Source organism: Mycetomoellerius zeteki, unplaced genomic scaffold, assembly GCF_001594055.1.
Source record: "Mycetomoellerius zeteki isolate Tzet28-1 unplaced genomic scaffold, Tzet1.0 scaffold155, whole genome shotgun sequence".
Lineage (NCBI taxonomy): Eukaryota > Metazoa > Arthropoda > Insecta > Hymenoptera > Formicidae > Mycetomoellerius > Mycetomoellerius zeteki.
The window spans coordinates 1291342-1310518 of NW_017256500.1; the positions used below are offsets into that span (position 1 = coordinate 1291342).

The 19177-nt window shown below is 38.3% G+C and overlaps 1 protein-coding gene across 2 annotated transcripts; it reads right to left on the reverse strand.

Moving 5' to 3' along the window:
• Positions 1-1765: 1765 nt before the first annotated feature.
• On the reverse strand, positions 1766-12362 carry drm (odd-skipped family member drumstick). Of its 2 annotated transcripts, XM_018445106.1 has the most exons (4): positions 11948-12076; positions 5658-5865; positions 5265-5552; positions 1766-2543 (listed from the first exon to the last, which is right to left on the reverse strand). In XM_018445106.1, exons 3-4 carry the CDS (start codon positions 5492-5494, stop codon positions 2468-2470), a joined length of 306 nt encoding a protein of 101 aa, XP_018300608.1. In that variant the 5' UTR covers positions 5495-5552; positions 5658-5865; positions 11948-12076; the 3' UTR covers positions 1766-2467. The 2 variants fall into 2 exon arrangements, with proteins under 2 accessions (XP_018300608.1, XP_018300607.1); XM_018445105.1 differs by having other exon boundaries at positions 2461-3116; positions 5265-5865; positions 11948-12362.
• Between the last annotated feature and the right edge of the window lie 6815 nt (positions 12363-19177).

Sequence of the window (19177 nt, forward strand, 5' to 3'; positions counted from 1 at the left end):
ATTTAATACAAAAAATACATTCTTTACAATTTATCACGGTGGACTCGAGTGATACTCGAGTCGTAAGGTGATTAGAATGGGAAAAGTAAGAACTTATTCTGATTATGATAATTTAGGTGATATCTCTTTGCGCACAATATGTCTCTAGATATATCGATAGCATCAAGTATAACATAGATATTAGAAGAGAAAGTAGGAATATAGCATATAAGATAGGAGCATATGCGAAGAATTTAATTTTCTTTAGAAATACATAAAAATTTATGTAATGATTTTACACAATTTGTGATTTACGTTATGGAAAAATGTATTTAAAATTTAAAACATTAATTATAATCAAGATGTGAACCGTAAACAAAACTATTTATCTTAATTAGCTTCATATCTCAAAAATCTTTTTGATTACATATGTTGTATATTCCTACCGGCTCCACTACGAGAACTGAAAGTTCCTGCAGTTTGCATCTAAGTTGACCGATTTCAAGCGCGACGATTATATTTATGCTCGCCACTCGTGAATTCCTACTTGGTTCTCGTATTTAGCATCTTGAAAATCAAGTGGGAATCAGCATCACCATCTATATCGTATATAGCTTCACGTTTGCCTACTTCGAGCATTATGGTGACAATTGCTACATCACATACGATGTCCCCCTTCCATCCACATTTCGAGAAATATACTACACTGAGGAAAATGTCCGAACATGAAAATAAACAAACCATAAAATTTTGATTTTATCAGAATTCCGGAATTATCTCAAATAAAATTCTAGTAGATTTAACCAGAAAATTCTAACTCCATCTTCAATCAGAATTCCAATTAATTTAGTGAGACATTTTTCTCGGTGGCATATATACCTATCACGTAATCCGTACGAGTATGAATAAAGGAAAAGAGATATTAAATGATACAGAAAAAGGGAAGAGAAGGAAAGATATGATCGACGCTCAGAAATAATAATGGTTGATCCTCTTCTACTTCAATGAATCGCGTCTCAGCCGGAATCGAAGAGACATCTCGCTGAGAGTTCACCCACTGGAAACCGATCTCAGCTGACTGGTATTTGCGTCAGCGATACCACTGCGAACCCACCTTGTAGCCCCACGTGGTCCGAAGGTTGTCCGATCGTGTCTTCATATGCGACAATCGCACACGTTCGCGAGATACGATTTTGTGTCGGCGATCCTGACGATGTGACTTGTCGTATCGCCGTCTCGAAATTATATGGATTTTCTGAAGGGGAAGTCGAGTAGCTTCGCGGTTTGATTGCCAGGTGGTAGGTCAGGAAGACGTCGCTTCGGGCCTGGGCGTGGTCCACGGTAGCACGCGAAGAAGCGAACAGTGTATCCTCCGACCAGCGCTCTTATAGAGCTAGTGGGTTATTACGTAGTCCAATTTAGGACGTTAGCCCGAGGAGCCTGAGTGGAACAGCGTTGTGATAGCTTTCGTTATGAAAATGCGGAAGAATGTGGATCGCCCGTTTAGATTCCTGGATGAACTGTCGATTCGCTTCTTCATAACTGGACGACCGATTTAATATGCGAACATCATTTTCTCTTCTTCTTATTCTTGAATCTTCGTCGTTTGTCCATCGATCGAAACATCGATGTTGCGTATAATAAGAAGCCTTAACTCATTATCAGTTCTGTCGACAATTTTATCGTATAACGCTCATGAAACGCTCGTGAAAAAATTCTTATCGAGATAGTTGAAATGTATTTAATTGAAGACAGTGAATATTTAAAGCAGTGGACATCAAGAAAAAAAGATTTTAGATCATTTTTCTAAACTGACAAATAAATTATTTCGTTATGTTCCATAATCGCATCTATCTTCTTTCATATTCGTGTATCTTAATATACAGACCGCTGACTATTGTATTCATTAGAGGTGCGGGAGTTCTCGAATTATGCATATCATGTATCCAATAATATCTTAAACGGCGAATTCCGTAAACATTTCAAACATCGTCAATCGCTTGGCATATATCTAGCAAGAATATTATTACCCGTTCGAATGAGTTGAATTACAGAGGAAGTTCGATGAAATTACAATTGTCTGTCGTGTCGCTGTATCCCAAATAGCTCCTATCGTTTTCGGTTCTGCAATGGTGCTTCGTGTCAGGTCGAATCGAAGATTCCTCTGATGTGGCTGACGTCTGGGTGTAGGCTCGGAATATACAGGAGGGTGAATAGAAGCGAAAAAATTCAAAGAAGCAGGACGGACGAACTAGATGCGAGAGTGACAGGCGAGGGTGATGACAAAAATCGACGAAGTATCGCGATTCCCTTGCCGTATGCAAACATGACGTCACTTGCAAGTTTGACATGTCGTCGGATCGACGCGAAGGATTGCTCTAATAGAGGAGGGACATCAGGAAGAACTGGTCGGTAGCTAAGAGCATTCGATAGAGAAAGAGAAACGCGTGTCTACGGGAGTTTAGGATAGTAGTTGGCCGGATGGCTTCTAATACCTAGAGTAGCCATTCGAATAGCCATTTGAGTAGCCGTTGGAGCCCTTGTAGGGAACAGAGTGTATGCTCCTGGAACAAAGATGGTCGAAATCGGAAGATGAGGAAAGTACATTTCCAGGGAAAACCCCTCGCTTCCTTCCCACTCACATCCTTTAAATTTCCTTTCTATCTATCAATCATTCCTGCCGCCTCGTTAAAGCGTTGGGACCCGTGCGCGCCGTGTTAGTACAAGAAATAGCCGACGATGAAGAAGTCGTAGAGGGTAGTAAAAGTCGCAGACACAGTGAGAAGACGAAATAGCGAAAGAGGCAGACAGAGGAGAAGAAGTAGAGGAAGATGAAGAGAAGAAGAAAAAGTAGTATACACATGCTGGGGTTTTCTGTGGTGGCGGTAGTGACATAGTTGTTGATCGCGCTTTCGCCACGACCGGGAAAAAGTGCGGGTAATCAAATAAAAAAGTGCATGGTTGTAGTTTGTAGTGTTGCAATTATTGTCATACTCTGTCGTCTAGTGTTATTGTTGCAATTGCCATTATTGTTGCAGTTTGTATTATTAATGGTATGCCCATTTTGTATGCGTGTGTGTGTTGTGCGTGTGTCAAGGTGCAGGAGGTTCAGAGCTCCCGCTCACCGCCACCCACATCTACAACAGAACAGAAAACAAGACCACCGCCGTTACATACAAGGTATCCATTAGTATCCACCAGTATTGAAGATTTATTTTATCGCTCGCTCGTTCAAACGCGCTCGCGCACACGTTCCATGCGGGGGCAGCATTATTTCAGACTGATTTATGGGTCAGGCCGATTCTATGGGCCCGCGTGTTCGCGCGACTCGCTGGACCGACACGTCGACTCGTCGACTCGCGCCCGTAGGCAAGAGAAGGAGTGCAAAGTTCGCGGATCTTCGCGGATCTCTTCTCTCTCCCGATTCGCGCTTCTATTTGCTGTGAGGCGGGTGAAGGCGACACGTTGCAACATTACAAGGCTATTGATGCGAAAGGTCAACGCGGTAGCGGTCTCCTTCGGCCGAACCAATGGTTTTGACCTTCTCGAGATCAGCACCGTGACCGTTTAAGCGATAGTTAACGCGTCTTAACTTTCTTGTTAACTTAAAGAACACACTTTGACCGAAATCGAGAAAACGATAAAAATAGCATAAGATTTGCATTTAATAATTGCATTTACAATGGAATCTATTGCATATTGATATAATATCTTAACTAGAATTTAAGTGGAATTTATGATTTAAATAATAATATTAAATTAACTCATATTTATAAAAAATGTAATTAATTATAATTTATTATCGAGTCACTTTCAAAACGACGCAATCCTTCTCTGCTGTAACGTGATGTCATCCTTTCTTTGACGGACTTAAACTAGTTTTATATGCATAAAAATGACTCATGTAAACCTTTCTCAATCGCATCTTTTTCTCGTGATCCGCCATACCTTTAAACCAATATATCTTCTTCTTCGCTCGTTGACATTGCGTTGACATTGCATTGACATCCTCATATACATAGCAAAAATAAAATGTCTTTTGATTCACAAATGAGACAGATCACACAAAGATACAATTTATAAAATTGTGAATTGATTCTCGGGTGCGGCCAAATGCGGGTTGGTATTTGGATGTTTTCTTTTATATTACACATTTTATATTTATTATAATATCCATTTTTTCTAAACGACAAATCTCTTACGCATGGAACGGTTTGCGCGAGCGTCGCGTTAATCAATGTTATAACTAAAAGACCATCGTGAGACGTTTTCATATGATATTAATATTCCATTCATTTTCGTACGAATGCGATATCTTTATTTCATTATGTAAAAGCTAGTCAATAATTCGTGCTTTGCGTCTCGCGACTTTGCGAGCGACGAGATGTTTATCGAGAAATTATCAAATCGTGGACCAGATTAGTTCTCGAAGCAAATTATAAAGCATTAGCTTCTTTTTGCTATCGTTTTTCTTACTTTGCGAAAGGTCAAATCGGTGACCTGACCGGTTTCCCAGATGCCAATCTCATCTTAACTGAAAGTTCTACGCGAAACTAAGTAGCTTCAATTTTTACAGTTATTATATGAAGGCGAATAATAAAAATAATCTAACACATAATGAATATCATTGAAATTTCACGCCTCTTTTCACTATTTGACATCAAAATGATTATTGATTACAATTCATACAATAGAATCATAATTTTCGTCCTTATTATCTATGCTATATAAAAAAAGAAGTAATCACAACAAGAAAATGTCTATGATAGTCGATGACGCAATCTAACAGCAGTTAATTTCAATCTAGCTCGATTTCTCGAGCTGATTGCTGACTGAGAACTAATCATTTTCCATCGTCCCATCTTGTCGTGTGGCAAACAACGAGGACGCGTAGCAAAACGTCTCCCGATGGCTTCTCTATTGCTTTTCGAGTGCAGGTTCTTGCAAGTAAGAGTCACGCACTGACGTCTGATTCACGATCGGTTGCCGCGATATTCCACAGGAACATTGGCAATATTCTACTACGTCAGGTGTGTCACGGGCTTCTCTTTCATATGCGCGACGCCATACTCGTACAGGACCCTTGTAAGGGACCCCCTAAAGAGTACTCAGAAATCGCGGCGATTGATCATGGATCAGATCACGTACGTGTCCCGTGCGAGCGCGCAAAAATAGAAGTCCTCGAACGGCAAATAAAACGTAATAAAAAAAAATTAAACGTAACAAAAACTGTCGAATAAAACAAAGTTAACAAAAATGGTAAAAACGAAAATGTGACGGTGTACCTGTGTTGCTTGAGGTTGTCCTGCCGCTTGAAGGTCTTTCCGCAGACCTCGCAGGTGAAGGTCACGTCGTCCTTATGGCTGCGCTCGTGGATCATGAGGTTGTAGGGCTTCGTGAAGCGCCGCTGGCAGTACTTGCAGACGAACTCTACCGTGCACTTGGCGCGCATCTTCTGCCGCCGGCCGAACTCCCTGCCGTGCCCCTCTGTCTCCATCGGCATTATCGCGAACATCCTTATAAATTCCCACCGCTCCTTCTCTTGGTCGAGTCTCTCTCTCTCTCTATCTCTCCTTTCCCTCTACCCGAGCCTCTCTCGCTCTCTTGCTAACGCCCGGAGTCACTCCCACCACGTCTTCTGTCTTCCTCTGTCCCCTTTCTTACTGCCTCACCGTCGCTCTCTTTCTCTCTCTTTTTCTCTCTCTTTCTCTGCCTCGTTCGCAGACTTTCGTATGCTCTCTCCTTCTCTTTTTGTCTGTCTTTCTTGACTGTCGTTCTTCGACTTCGCTCTTCTCCTCCCGCGCAAAGCTAGTCTCGGGCACGGTTGACTCCTGAGAGTGAGATCACTGCTTGTACCACGTCGCGAGAGAATCCTCGTATCGCTGCCTGCAAAGAGCATAGAATCGATGATTCTCCTCCGATCTGACTCGCACGCTCGAAGAAATCACCCGGAGTCGCGAGAGCGGAGTATTCGCGAGGGACGCTTGTATCCGAGATATTTACTCGAAGCGCCGTTGCCTACGAGCAACGGGTTAGTAACGTTAAAGCTACTTCTGAAGTATTTTGCATTTCTTACGAAGATGCGTAGGTGGAGAGACACGCGCATGCCAATGCGCCTTACGGAATAGAAATTCTTTCCGATCGAATTATTATCGGGATATTTTATTGGAAATTCGCTTTTAAAATGACATAGGGAAGTACTTTACCTATGTATATAAAGGGTAACTCTGAAACACAAGCTAACTACAACTGATTCTGGGAGGAAAGTCTATTGTGAGATATCATTGAATTAAAATAATATGATAATTCTGGAGATGCGAAAAGTAATATGTAATTGTAATATATATATTATATATAACATATTTTTATATATAGATAAGATAAAAGAGAGAATGTGTAACATTTTTGCAGAAATGTCACAAGCAGCTTTCATTTTGTAATTTTACTTTTTTGTAATTTATTCCTGCAAATCAGCGATATAATTGTATTGTCCACTATTATAACATTATTAATAGATATTACATCTTATGTCTGTAAGAAACATAAATGAAAAAAGCTATTATATCAATGCAATAAATAAAATTGAAAACTCGTAAAATTTTCATATAAACATCAAGTATATGTTTTGTTTCATTTCACTTTAAAAATTTATATTACGACATCTTCTATATAATTTTATGGTAGAACTCTATGAAAATCTTGCCAAATTACAACTGCACAAAATTATAAGAAACTTATATGCGATACTTAATTATTCCTAAATATAATTAAGAACGAATGGTAAATGATAAAGAAAATTTTTTTACAAAATCTATTAGAAATAATGTACCGTTCTAAACTTGTGACTATCTCAAATATTTATGTGTTAAGTTTCTCAGACAGCAAAAGAAAAACACGATGTGAATGCCCATAAAAAGCTATGTGCTTCTGAAAAAAATTAATGACTAGTTTCCTAATTGGGTGCGTCTGCTATATTCGCGAGTTTAAATCATTAGCTCCGACACGTCCTCCGGGCATATTTAATTTCAAACACGCGACTGTCCAGTTTTAAGTTTCATTCATATGAGATGCTGTGTACATTCATGGTAATCGAGGAGGAAGAACCACTATTAGCGCTAAATGCACGTCGCAAATACGATCCGTAATCTTTACGCTAACTATCCGACGCCACGCAAATCATGAGAATATTTCCCGAGCTCGCGACGTTGTTCCATAAAAAGTATAAAAGCAATGAGTCACCGATTAACTTTTATGTGATTAGTGGGTTAATTTTTAAGTTTTTCAATAAAATTTAAATAAAATGCTGTTTATATGACAACTATATAATAATCATTGATACAAAAAAACAATAATCCGTTCAAAATATGTTGCTCGCATATATTTATTTTTCCTCATATCATCTTTATCCTGTTATATGTATTTTTCTATCACATGATAATTATAATTAAAAATTCATCGAGCTAAAATTATCCGAAATTTATCTTTCACGATTTCTTACATTTTATTTGGTACCGTTCATAATCTTCGACATGATCGCCTTGAAATGTCTCTTAAACTTTGAAAATAATTTAAGAGGTCTGATGTAATCGAATTCCGCTAAAGTCATTTCCATTTTCGCGCGTCAAAAATTAGTATTTATTTTATTACTTAATATTTCCGCCGCTGCGCATATATCCAGAGAAGACATTCCCTCCATGATAAAAATAGAAAGGAAAAATATGAATTGTATACTGAAAAAAAATACTAAATTTTAATAAATATTTATTTAAATGGTACCATTTAAATAATTACGTATAATAAATAAATATTTATTCAATAAAAAGAAATAATAGTTGAAAAAATTTAATGATTCTTATACTAAATAAATATTTACTTGAAATTACTCAAACAAATGATTTATTAAAATTTCTTAAAATTTTTTTTCAACGTACGTACAATATGCCAAATTATACCTCGTGTAAGTATTACTTTTAGGACTCCCTCGTACGGATACTCAGCCGGATATGAATGAGGGATCGGAATTGTATTGCCACGGTCTAATGGCACGGTTCTCGAATTGGAATCGGCATGTTAAAAAATAGCCCGCGGGATCCAATCGCGCGGTGCGGCCATTGTACAGGAGTGTCGGCCAGTCGCTACCGGCTCGCATTAAGCGCACGGCGCACGCTCGAATAAAGTGGCGTGTCCGAATGAGTAATAAGCGGTGCCTGGGCGTAGCTCGGTTGGTTAGCGTGGCTAACAGGCGGTGGAGCCTAATCGGAACTGCGCATTACGCGCGACTTCACATTTCACAAAAAAAAAAAGATCCGCTCCGTTCCTTGGTAAAATATCACGCTTCTGTCTACTCTCGTCGTCGTTGACGACGCTGATTCAGACCTCATAAATATCCTTCCAACAATAGCTGGGGCACGTAAAAACAAAAAATGTAGAAAAATACACACAAACAATACTGTAGCTGTCTTCGAACGGGACACCTTCGTCACTCCGTTAGAAGTTTATGTGTAAATATTGGGTATATATGGATTTACGGTTTTGTGTAAACCGTACTAAAGGTATTCTTCCAAGGATTTGAACGACCTTATAAATCCGTAAATAAAGAGACAGACAAGAAACTACAATACCTTTTGTTATTTTGTAAGTACGGCAAAAATCGTTTATCTATACACTTTGTTAGAATAGAAACCCCATAAGAAATTTTATCTCCAGAGAATTCAAATGAAAGACTTCCTAACCTGTTCCTTTGGAAATTTAGTCATTTTACTTTCGAATAGCAAACTGACAAAGCTATTTCTGTCGCAGGTTGATGCACGTCGGTAGAAACGAACGGTAACACCAGCTACTACATAGCAATCTTATCGAAGAGTTACGAGGTCACAGTACGCTTGTATTACCCGAGACGGGTACATGTTGTAGGAACAGGTTCTCACTTTGCGTGAAGCGAAGTTAATGAGTTGTGCGTTAATGAGTTGGGTGCCGAGGAAAACGACATTAGCCATGTAAACGCTTAGGTTTTATATTACAGACGATGCCGGTGAGGACGTGCAAATCTTGAATCGATAATATATGATCGTGTTCTCTGATAACCGCTAAGTTTGCTGAATTCTGGGCGATAAAAATGCAGGAAAAATAACAGACCTAAGCTACCGATATTTTTCATTTCGATGATATTTTGCGGGGGATAAAAGAACGTCTGTAAAATGAAATATATAAAATTGCGAGTGTAACAAGACGTAAGATTTGCGAAGCAGCAAATACGAGCACGAGTTAACGGTGTATCACTGAAAAGCGAACATCGTGCCAGCTACCATGTTTGCCTACCGAGTTCGCGTGATCGAATGCTTTCATTTAATGTATGATAATGTATGATAATGTATGATAATGCGATATATGTAGACGCTCGCGTTTATGGATGCGCCATACTAGACGAAGATTTGCAAATAGGCGAAGCGTTTTGGTATGTACGGAGCTACGCGAAAGTGAATTTTGTTGTGAACCACGCTAAAGGAGGGAATGCGCGGAATAATCAAGTGAGGCTTCCTCTTCACGTGAATAGAATTGCGCGCGATTAAATAAGCAATTAAAATAGATATCATGTAATCTAACTTTTATAGCATATAAAGATAATCGTGCTATTCATGACTATTAATTCAATTCGCGCAATAGGAAAGTCATTGTATTCTGATGTAATTGGTACAAATAAGCTAAAAATTAATTTTTTTACAACAAAGAGCAAAATTGAGAAAAATAAACGAATAAAAATGAATTCAATATTACACATATAATTATCAATAATACATATAATAATATACGTTTGTATATCCATAGAGCAGCACAATCATTTCGCTACAAGCTTCTGTGCTGGGTACGTATTATGAGGAATTATTCGGAATAGATTTCCGATCGGAATTATTCCTTAGATTTCTATTGTGTTTTCTAGAGAAAACGGAATAATTCCGATCGGAATCCATTCCGAGTAATCGTATAATACGTGCTCTATAATGAATATAGTACCTCTGGATATTGAAAATTGATAGAAAATTGAATATATTGACTATCTATAGCCAAGATAAATTTCACTTCGTACTAATTTCTTCATGAGAAAAATAAACAAAGGACTTCGTTGCACTTAAGAGTTACTCCTAACGAGGGCAATCTAAAAGAGACGTTTGACAGTATGAGTATAAGTTTCACTTTATTCAAAATTATCGAGACTTTCGAAAAAGGGCAATCGCGAGTACCTTTCGTTCTATCACGCGATACGAAGGGCGGAGTGCGTGGTACAAAGAGCCGGCAGCCAATCGAAGAAGAACGGAGAGCGGCCAACCAAGTGAGTCCGGCTCAATGTGCGTGCACTCGTTCTCGCGTGTATGGAGGAATAAAGGAAGGAGCGGTAGCCCTCGTTCGTTCGCTCGCCACAGCGAGAAGGCCGGTAGCCAACCAAAGAAGAGTCGCTACTGTGCACCGCCCTACCGCCGACTACCGGTTTTCGGCCAGTCGCTACTGAACAGCTGGAGAAGTCCACCAAGTGGGACCACACCCTCCCTCCGCCGTCTAGACGTCGAATCGCGATACCAACGGGGTACGCGGACGATCACGCAAGGGCGTTTCTCACGAGAGATATTACCTATCGCGCGGACTCGCGCCACGCGCGGCGCTAAAGAAAAATGGTAGCTCCGTGATGGATCCGTTTTGATCCGTATAGGCGACTGGTAGGTAAGAACCTTGTTATATCTCTATCTTCATAATTTGAACGGACGCATGTTGCAGTTCAATTTGCGTTTACGCAATAAGAGAAGAAAAATGATTAAAATAAAATTTCAATAGGATCGTAGGAAATATGAGCATAATTAAGATAATTGCTTTGTAGTAATTGATCAACGTGATAAAAATCAGTAGCTAAGCAAGTTTTCAAAATAAAAAGTTTTCATTTATTTTTTAATTCAAATTTTTTTTATCACCTCTCTCTATTACAAATATTATATAAACTACCCAAATATCGTTGAATATCGCGAGAAATTAAAAGCGAACTACTGAATTTTAGAAAGATGTCTATAATACAAAACTTAAAATTATGTGTTTTGCAGATGTATGTCTATAGAAATTACAATTATTAATTGGAAACACGAATCACTAAAAAAAAATAGTGAATCTTTAGAAGAATTGAAGGAGACCATCGTAAAATCGCCGTGGACACAACCCGCAAGATTGAGGACCAATCAAAATGCAGTAGCTACTGTGCACCGCCCTACAGCTTGCTACTGATTCAGAAGCAAGGACTTGATATACATGAACGAATGTAGACCACACCCCTATTCCCGTTCGTTTAATTCTTAACACGTGGAGGCGTACGATAGAAAATGCAAAGATTCGAAGATTTAATAGATATATTTTTGCTTTCATTTTACCTACAGAATTTAAGTGATATTTGACGATGATTTTCATCATGAAAAGAAGCAAAGATTGCAAGATATAAAAGTAGCTTAGAATTAGAATTAATTCCTGATAAAGCGTAAGAGCCGATTATTTATTTTGTCGTCTCACATAAAAAAAATTTTGAAATAAATATTAACATATTGTAATAGAAACAAATACACAATTGAAGAGAATTATATTCAAGCAAAATTATATCAATACGTGGTATTGCATCCCATAAACGAAACTTTAATAATCTATATATATTTAAAATGGGGTACCGTATATTTGGTATATTCTAACAGCTCGAGATACAGTGAGAAAGAAGAAGAATAAGAAAGAGAAACATGATTTTAAAGAAAATATCCGATTTATAAACGATGTAACTAATCTTTTCAATTAATATCATTTCAAATATTATTGAATTAATAATTAATTATTATATTAAGTGTGTATAATAAACAACTATAACTTCAATCTCAAATATAATTATATTTATGTAATATATTATTGAAATTACATGCTAGAGATAAAGAGATGATATCAATTGACTTACCGATAGAGATAGAAAGAATGCGAATAAGGATTCGTCCTCGAGCAACGTCCAGTAGTCCTCTTCCGCAAGGGACAGTTTTCGAACTTGAGTAGAAGCGTAAATTTTCGATGAACGAAAGAACGAAACTCGCGAAATACGGTTAGTTGTAAAACGAACTGTATAGTGCGCGTATAGTGTCACGCTGCCAACAGTCGGGATCTCCGTATTACTTAGTAGGTCGGTAGCTTGTGAAAGTGTTGAGTTGCTGCGCGTGTGTCTTCCGGGCTGACAGGTCTGGACCGTTTGGGTGCGCGGCGTCGACTGAAGCTTCGTTTGGTCGCTCGGTTCGCTGGTAGCCCGAATAGGTAGGCACACCAGAAGACGGTAGGACGCCGTGTGTAACCGCCAAAGGTCTCTTCGTCGTCGTCGTCGTTTGGCTTCTTCTGGTTGGAGGACCGGGAGACACCTCCCTACCGAACCAACTCACCGATACCCACCAGTTATCGTGTGAAGGTAGCCTCCCTTCAATTCCACGGGGAACGTACACGTCCAGGATGTTCCTTCCTCGACCTCGTTGCGGTGGTAGAGGTAGAAAAGAGGCGGCCAGGGAGGCGAGGGAGGAGGAGGTGGAGGAGGAGGTGGTGGTGGTGAGAAGGATGCGGAGGAGGAACGGGAGCAGAAGAAGGAAAATGAGGGAAGAGGGTGACGGCGGGTGTTGGCAGAGGAAGAGGTGAAGACGATGATGAAGAGGAAGTACGACGAAGAAGGGAAGAAGTGGTAGCGCGCCTTGTCCCGAGTCTACATGCGTCCTTGTCTCACCCGGTCGCCGAATAGCAGCGCGGTTATTCACAAATCCTTCGTCGACGCGGCTTCCTGAGCTCCCGCTTGGTGTACCCGTCCGCCCTCCCTTCCCCTCCCTTCAACTGTCCCCGCGGAGTTGCTCCCTCTCTTCCACGTTCTACGGGTTCTGATCCCTTCCACCGCACCGTGTCTGGGCCCGCCCTCATAACCGTGAGACGAGAGCATCCCTCTTCACCCACGCTAAGACCCCTTCTGGTATAATCTTGAGGTGTCTCCCCTACCTTCTTTTAAAGTATTCGAATACCGCTCCGGCATACTTGGGCCGCTTCCTTCCGCCTTCGCCCTTTTCCAAAAGGATACCCCCCGCGGGGGCGGTAGCCAACCCCGGCCGTAAAAAGCTACGGAGGTAGCGCTCGTATCCAAAAGCTAGAGCCACTGACTCCCTTCGGCGTGCGCGCGTCTTCCATCTATCTTACCTGCCTATCTGTATGTATGTAGGAGTATCCGCAACACTATGTGTTGCCGGTCGACTTTGGAGGAGAGAGCTGTAGATATTTTCGTGGATAAACAATATGAGCGCGCGCGATCGCCGTGGCAATCCCGACACCTACGCGTAAAGGTGAAGCGACGTACCGATTCTCGGGAGAAAATCCACGGGTGCGTCGATTTCTTGATTTCTACCGCGCTAGGTGAAGAAAGACGGGGAGAAAGGTAGAGATAAGCAGAAGCGGAAAGAAAGAGAAAGAGAGAGATAGAGACAGAGAGAAAAAGAAAGCGAGACAGACAGGCAGACAGAAGGAGAGACGCTTGCCGCTGACGATGAGAAGCAGATAGTGTGGGAGAAGATGGAGGTGGAAGGAGCGTGCAAAAGCGAAGAGCGGGGGCTGACACGATGCCGCGGGGGTTCCCAGGGCACGTGGGAAATGCACAGTAGTCGATGTCAATCCCCCCACCAGGCGGCCCACTCGGGCCCCACGGGGCCCCACCACGAAGTCGCCGGGCCGGAGAGCCATCGCCGGGATTCCGGGCGCCGCCCATCGAGATCTTGCGGTATCGCTTCATTGGACAATCCTATGCGAACGGGACGATCGCCTCCCTCAACGAGTCACCAGGATGATCGAGTGGTGGAAAAATTCCTCGGGAACGGCAAAGAGGATTGACGACGATGAAGAGAGGAAGAAGAGGACGATGAAGAGGAAGAAAACGAGGGAGCGATTGGCAACAAAGGCGACGCCGACGAGCTTGGCATGCGGCGACTTCACCGCCGAGCCGTGTGGCCACTGATTCAGCCTGCGAAAACGCATCGCCAAAGATGGAAAGGCATCGGAATGACAATAGGAACTTGGATAATAGTAAATAGAGGGTAGTCTTCGTTGCCTTGATGGCGATTTAAACGACAGATTAAGAGATGTTTGAGTATTTTTGACGTGCACGACGGCATGTTAGGAATACATATTGATTGCTGTATAAATTGCCGATGTCAAAAGTATTTAACTGCTTTGGTGTAAAATAATGATGCAGCAAATGGTATTGAAAATGTCGAGAGTTGAACTCAATGTTGCTAATTATGTCGATTCCTTAGCTAGATTTAATATCAAGCAAATGCCGAATTTAATTAAATTGTATTTGATTATATATATATATATAATGATATATTATTTGTTTATCGACATATTTATCATATATCTTAAAAGTATGTATAACATATTTTAATTTTTAAATTAAAAACATACAAAAAGATTTTACACTTTATAATACAACTTTTGATGTTATTCGCTCTGAGTTGAAACCATGATTGCCATTTCCAGACTAGTATTGTCACATTCTGCCGAAGATAAATTTTCAAAAGAAAAAATGGTGAGAGAGAAAGAGAGAGAGAGAGAGAGAAAATATTTGGTGTCAGAATTTGTTCAAATAAGCAAAAAGGACCATAATGTTTTATAGCTTTCTATAAAAAAAAGGGGTCGTTAAAATTAAAAGCTGAAAATTCCTTTTCAAAACTAGAGTTTTCTCTTGGATACCATTTTCCCATGTGCTGAAGAAAGCCGAAAATCTGTTAAAAAACTTGATTATCCGGTTGAAAACCGGAAAGATGACAACTATGATCATAACAGTCGCGTATTAATGAATAACTGTTTCGCGTATCTAGAAAAATTATTGCAAAATCTAATTAAATAAAACAACCACATAACAGCCTACATTCAACATAAACTTCAAATTATCAAGGAATTTGAGGAAATTTGAACAAATATTTTCAATAGAAGATAATTTAAACAACGCAATACAGAAAAAGGACTACGAGCCAAAAATCAATCGTTATAATTTAAAAGTAAAAAATAAACAATTATATCGTTAAGTTAAAAATATTATAAACTTTAATAGAAAAACAAACGTTTCGATCGCGGTCGGATCATTATCAATGTTTACATAAATTAGTCAGTATGGTAAAACAAATATAATGAAAAATTACATGAAGGATCGAGTAGAATAAAGAAAAATTATACAAATTATAAAAATACTTCGCTCTCTCTCTAATTGTTTGAAACACTAATATCGACATAGTCGATGCATGATTATTAAAAACTGATATCGGTATTTGTATCTTGCTGGCAGTTGAAATGTCCGAAAAGATTGTCAATGCATGTTATCTTAAGTTATGTTATCAAATTTTCAGTCAGAAATAATGAAATTGGAGACAACACGACGAGAGTAAAAATCGATATTCCTTGAATCGTATATAACTTTTTTTTTAATCATTATTTTTTACAGTTGTGACAATTTTAATGATTTTTAAAAACTACAGTTAAATTAATTTACTTTTAATAATTGGTAGGGTAATGTAGGTACTTTAACTTATATATTTATGGTAATAATTCGAAAATCTCGTTTTTTTAATTGTCACTTTTGAAGTGAGGGAGTGATATAATTATATATTAATAATATATAATAATTTCACATATATGGATGCAAGAAACTAATTTGAAGATTACTACAAAATACGTAAAAATTATTATCAATTTTATTCGCAAGAATTGCAATCACTATTGAATCGCAATCACAATTACTCAGTTATTACATTTTTCACTAATAGCATATAATATTATTACGATTATATCTATTAAAGTCTAAAGTTTATTTTTCTTGTGAGAACCCAAAAATCCGGTGTTCTTCCAGTTTTTCTGGCGTTATACTGCAGAAGCGATATGAACAAACGGAGACGCAGAGATCAGATGTCAGGCTGTAATCAGGAGTTGAAGGTGTACCGAGAAGTCGCTTATCTTGATATCCAAAAGCAGTTGTGCGTATTCGGTTGACCGGATGGATCAGAAGAGCCGCCGTGTTGGCGCAGGAAACGGAAACTGGTGGAAACAAAGCCTCGGCAAATAGACGGCATCTCACAGGGAATAGGGCAAATAACGCGCGTCCGCACCTATTGCTCTCACCTCAGTCGCGACAAATATTGTCACGTCCATGACGGAGAGGGGAAGAAGGGAAACATCACTTCTCGTTTCGGGCTGAGGAACCCCAACCGATAGATTAGGATACGGGTACGATACTGTAAACGACGTCACCGCACGCACGCAGCGTGAAAGATAACGAGAACCGATCGAGACAGGTCTTGTCGAATTAGCAGGTAGGTTCAAGCAGCGGTGTGAGAAACCATCAACCGTCGATCCCGAGATAACGTAATCCGAAAGGAAAATCGTGAATGGGACCGAGCCGGAAAATGAAGAATACTATTTAGGTCAGAATGTATGCGAACACGAACGGAAATGACAGCGATGAAACTTCTTTTTTCCGATCCGTTTCTCTGATGGAATTTACAAAATGATGTCACTTCCGCATCCTATGAAAACGGCAGTAAAAGAGTATGAATCATATCAGTTTTTTCAATTATTTTTACAATAAAAGACGAATTTTTTAATTCATCGATTAATTTATCGCGTTATGCGCAAATACAGCTTTTACAGAGCAAAATTATATCTTTGAATATAATGCGACTGATTAATCGATGAATTAAGAAACTTTTCTAAACATACGCGATCAATCAACATCACTCTATAATTTAAATGAAGAAACATACGAATTTTGTTATAATATTTTTATTTATCTCTTTTTTTATATATTACAAAATTGAATAGATCAATCATCTTTATTTGAAAAAAGTATAATTCCTTCTTGATATATTTTTGCAGAACGATGAAACAAAAGAAAAATACGCGATAAAACATTTATTGAATACGAATAGTTCTTGATAAAGACATAAAATAGAGCGAGGCTAATTGAGCATAGGAGCAAGTTGAGACATACAAATACGTCAGAGCGATTTCAACTATATACTATAAACTCCTATTAACTTAGTTGGAACTTAGCTTAAACGGCAGAATCGTTTAAAATAAAATCTTTAATATACAATTCGTTTGTTGTAACCTAAAAACTAGTCACTTACAAATTTCTTGCAACTGAACATTTTAAAATCAAACACGTTCCAATAACACGCATTGGTATGTTTTCAGTAATGCAATTATTACCACCGCAATTTCATTGGGACATGTTTTATTTCAATATGCTGAGTTGTATGTAAGAAATTTGTGAGTAACCAGTTTTTGGGTACGATACGTGGTTTTTAATCTTTTTTTGATACATTAAACATAATTCTATTAATTAATTTAATCTATTTATTTGTATTATTTAATAAAAGTGTTGATTAAGTTAATTGAAGTTTAGAAATCGATAGTTCGAAATCGACCTCAGGCCTAGTTCCACCAATGTAAGATTAACTGTTCTGAGAATTAGAAAAAGAAATAGTGTAAGACATAAGCGACAACACGAGAAAAATATCAGGGCGCTCCGAGATTCGAACCGAAACTTGCAGTGCTATTCTGTAACTCTTAACGACACTGTCGATATCGTTGTAAGTGTCGTTGCGCAGATATTTTATATGGTGAAAAAGCTACACAACGACACCTAACGATATCGACATTGGCTACGTTTACACCATGCGCCACGACCTATACGATAGGTGTCTTTGTTTAATATACAAGATAAACAAAGACATTTATTGTATAGGCCGCGGCTTAAGCGCACGGTGCCATTGTCGTTAAAAGTTATAGAATAGGGGTGCTGATCTCCTCTAAAATGGTAGACTTCCGTCCTCCCACTGAGCCACACATGTGACACAGTCTTATTCTAATAGCTTCTATGTTGTGCCTATTTCCTCTAAATTTGTTACAATAGCTTAAGTTAAACCGAGATTAAAGTTAATCTTACAATGGTAGAAATGAGCCTTAGTAACACCGAAACATGTATGAACACGTCGATGCCTGTGGAGACGGAGACTATATATACTGTGCTCTACATAAGCCTCTTAGGCCCGTTTTCACAATTCAATATATGGTTACCTAAAGATTAAAGGTTACCACTGATTCATTAATGAAATTCATTCATGAATTTCTTGGTTACCTTTGATCTTTAGGTAACTATATGGTATATTGTGAAATCGGACCTTATTGTTTAAGATTTAACTTACTGTTCTCAAAATTAGAAAAAGATAAATAGCTTAAGTTAAACCAAGGTTAAAGTTAATCTTATACACAATGGTTGGAAATGGGCCTTAGTAACCGAAAGATGTATGACACATCAATACCTGCGGAGACGGAGACTATACTGCTCTACATAAGCAAGTCTACACCTGGATGAACATGTGCGTTTTTTTCGTTTTCCTGTATGAAAAGTAAAATTATTAGATGAGTGTTCTTTTTGGTCTACGTATCAATTGAAATAATTAATAAAAACCAAATATTTTTTACATATTTTTTTTAATTTGAATGTTCAAGATGTTATTTTATTTATGATTTTTTTTAGTTATAAAAACTATTTCAACGGATACCAGTATGGGCGGGCTAGTTGGACTAAAATGTCCCGATTAACCTTGCTCATAAATTGAGGCGCTTATTAACGATTAAAAATATATTTTGTTTAATTTTTATTATAAAAAGTTAAGTTTTTTTTTAATTTAGTTTAGTTTTAAGTAAAGTTTTATAAATTAAAATATAAAGAGGAAATGAATGTTAACAAATTATTATAAATAAGAAATAAAAACATTAATAAAATAACACATTTAATTTTTCTATTTTTTTCATAATAGATAATTATTTTCATGGCTCGATTTTATTAAGCCATGGTGTATCTATAATCAACACTATTTTATTAAATACTATCCTTTGGGATGATACAACATGTCCCATGATACATTGAATCACTCTAACTGTATTCAACACGAATTTTTCTTATTTACGAAATATTAAGGATTTATGAGTGCTTAATTATTCAACTCAATAAAAATAAAATATTTTAAAATAATTCTCATTAGTCAGTCATAATCGTGTAAAGATTTATAATGGTTTGAATAAAAAGTTGTCCAACTAGCCTTGATGTACCCTATCATAA